This window comes from Buceros rhinoceros, unplaced genomic scaffold, assembly GCF_000710305.1.
Source record: "Buceros rhinoceros silvestris isolate BGI_N320 unplaced genomic scaffold, ASM71030v1 scaffold18907, whole genome shotgun sequence".
Classification (NCBI taxonomy): domain Eukaryota; kingdom Metazoa; phylum Chordata; class Aves; order Bucerotiformes; family Bucerotidae; genus Buceros; species Buceros rhinoceros.
Genome location: NW_010422958.1, coordinates 3261 through 5642, shown reverse-complemented (window position 1 = coordinate 5642; position 2382 = coordinate 3261). Strand labels below are relative to the sequence as shown.

Here is a 2382-nt window from a genome sequence, read left to right as displayed (position 1 = left end):
TCCTCCAGGGATCCCTTTCAGAGCAGCTGGCTCTGCGAGGTAGCAGTGGGAGCAGCTCATGACCTTCTCCCAGGCTTTCTCCTCTCCCTCCTGCCCTTGGGCTCCCTCAGAGCACTTACTGCCATCAGAGTGCCCCTGGCCAGAGTTGGTGGCTGAAGCTTAACTGCCCAAACCCCTGCTAACCTGGGCTCTCCTCTCCCTCAATCCCACATCTCTCCCTCCTCATGTCACAAGCCTGGCTTTTCCTCTCTTGGCCTCCAGCCTCACTCTGCTGCCCCTCAGCGTCCCTCACCCTTAGCACGTGTCTCCCAAGCTCTGTCCCTGTGCAGATGCAGCGATGGAGGCCAAGTCAGCCCATGAGCAGAGCCCATGTGTGGCAGACCTCTTCGTGGCTGCACTGGCTGCTGCCTGCAGCATCCCCCTGGAGAGGAGCAGCTGTCGGGAAGCCAAGAAGCAGGTCAGGCCAACTCTCTGTGCAGGGTGAGGAGGTGTGGTCCCCACAGAGGCAACAGCCCTTTCTGGGCAGAGCTTTTTCAGCAGCAGGAGAGTGGAGGTCCCAGGTCCTCTGGCTTTGGTGGTGACAGGGCTGGTGTTTGCAGGCTGCGCCTCCCCAGCCAACAGCTGAGCTTTAGGAGTCTAAGGACTCCTAAATCAATTAAGAGACTCACACTAAGGATCTGAACTGGATGAGCTAAGAACTAGGCAACGCAGAGAGAACAGGAAGAGTTCCTATATGACAGCAGTATGAACTGTAGGAAATCTGAAATTGCATGAACAGTAAGTGAGAGGGAAAACAAAACTATAGATTTACATTTTATCCTTTAACTCAGAGTCAAGAAGGAGGGAAGCAAAGAGGAATGTCACCTTGCTCATCTCAGCTCTGGGACTGTGCATCAAAGTCATGCCGGGTCATGGTGGATGGGGGTCCCTTTGTGAGCGCGGGCAATGTGCAGGAAGCAGATGCCTGCCTTCATTAACATGCTGCATTAAATCCCTTAAGACTGTGCGGTGCTTCAGGTGCCCAGGGTGCAAATCAGGTGATTTCTGCAGGTCGCTCAGGAGGTAGCTGAAAAGCTCATGGAGAGAGAGGGCCACGAGCTTGGGAGGCTGCTGGGGAGACTGGAGCACCCAAGCTGTTCCTTGAATGTGCTGAAGGTAATGGCCCCGTCCATTTATCTGGCTATGTCCAGAGGTGCCTGGACCTTTGTTCTGCGGTTTGGAGCAGGGGGAGGGGGTAACTGGGCTCAGCCATCAATGACTCCCATCTCCCTGGTGATCGTTGTAGAATAAATGATCCCACAGTAGCCATGGGGTGTGACTGGAATGGGCCTGGTCACTGCAACCCTGTCCCCAGGGGATGTTATGCTCTTCTCCCCTCTGCCTCACAGATCCTCTACGCTGGCTGCCATGCCAGTCCGAGCCTGTGCCAGTGCCTGGGAAGGAGCCAGCAACTGTGGAGTTCCCTCATGCAGTTCTCGAAAGGCAAGGTAGGACTGACCACAGCCCTGGTGGTGGGGTGGGAATGTGGGCAAACAGGACATGTTCCTTTGAGCACTGCTCAGACCAAGCTGGAGAATGTGTAGGGATGAGAGTTTTGGGGGAGCTTAGTCTGGAGATTGAAGTTCTCCTCCGGGGCCCAGAAACATCCCCTCCTGCCCTCCCAAGCCTTGCTGTCCCTTGGTGACTCCTGCTCTCTTGGCAGGTCCCCATGGCAGAGGTGGCCCAGGGGGCAGCCTGTGAGGCCTCTCTGTACCTGCTGGCCCTGCTCATCCTGCAACTCCAGGCCTCCCCTCCCAGGTAAGCACCTCCTTCTACTCATGGGTGGGAGAGGAACACGCCTTGCTGTCAACTGCCCTCTGTCCTGCAGCCTGCCCAGAGCTGGGCTTCTGCTGCCATGGAGCCCTCTGATCTGGGCACACCAGCAGAGTGCTGGGCAGTCTGCATGGGTGCTGGGATTCAGTGAGGACCCAGTGTGGACAAGGAGGTGCTGTGAACCCAGGGCTCACTCCTCCTGCATGGTGGCCGCTTCCCAGCTCTGGGAGTGTTTGGATGCTGCTGTTCTGTGGGATGTGGAGCTGTGGGAAGACAGCGCCTCTCTCCTGGTCTCTGTTTCAGGCTGGAGGAGGTGGTTGCCCTGGCTGTGGATCTCATCACTCAGTCTCCCATTGTCTCCCTCATGGTAAGTCTGCCCATCCTGCCAGAGCCACCGCTGAGAGCCCTGCAGAGCCCTCCATCCCGCTTGGGTCTGACTGTTTTCACTCAAAGTGGGACGGGAGCAGGTACAGCCTTGCTGTCCCTGCCCTGGGCCGAGGGATGGGGGGTCATCACTGAGGGGACAGATGGAAAAGTCCCAAAGGTGCTGAGCTCTCCCTGTCACACAGG

At 57.2% G+C, this 2382-nt stretch overlaps 1 protein-coding gene across 1 annotated transcript in view; it reads left to right on the top strand.

Moving 5' to 3' along the window:
• Positions 1-2382, top strand: part of STK36 (serine/threonine kinase 36) — a gene marked incomplete at its 3' end in the record, with an annotated part of 12595 nt that overhangs the window by 6988 nt on the left and 3225 nt on the right. The window contains exons 15-19 of the mRNA XM_010140262.1: positions 330-457; positions 1051-1155; positions 1389-1487; positions 1703-1797; positions 2116-2192. Coding sequence (XP_010138564.1) covers positions 330-457; positions 1051-1155; positions 1389-1487; positions 1703-1797; positions 2116-2192 — 504 coding nt within the window. The remainder of the gene's footprint in view (positions 1-329; positions 458-1050; positions 1156-1388; positions 1488-1702; positions 1798-2115; positions 2193-2382) is intronic.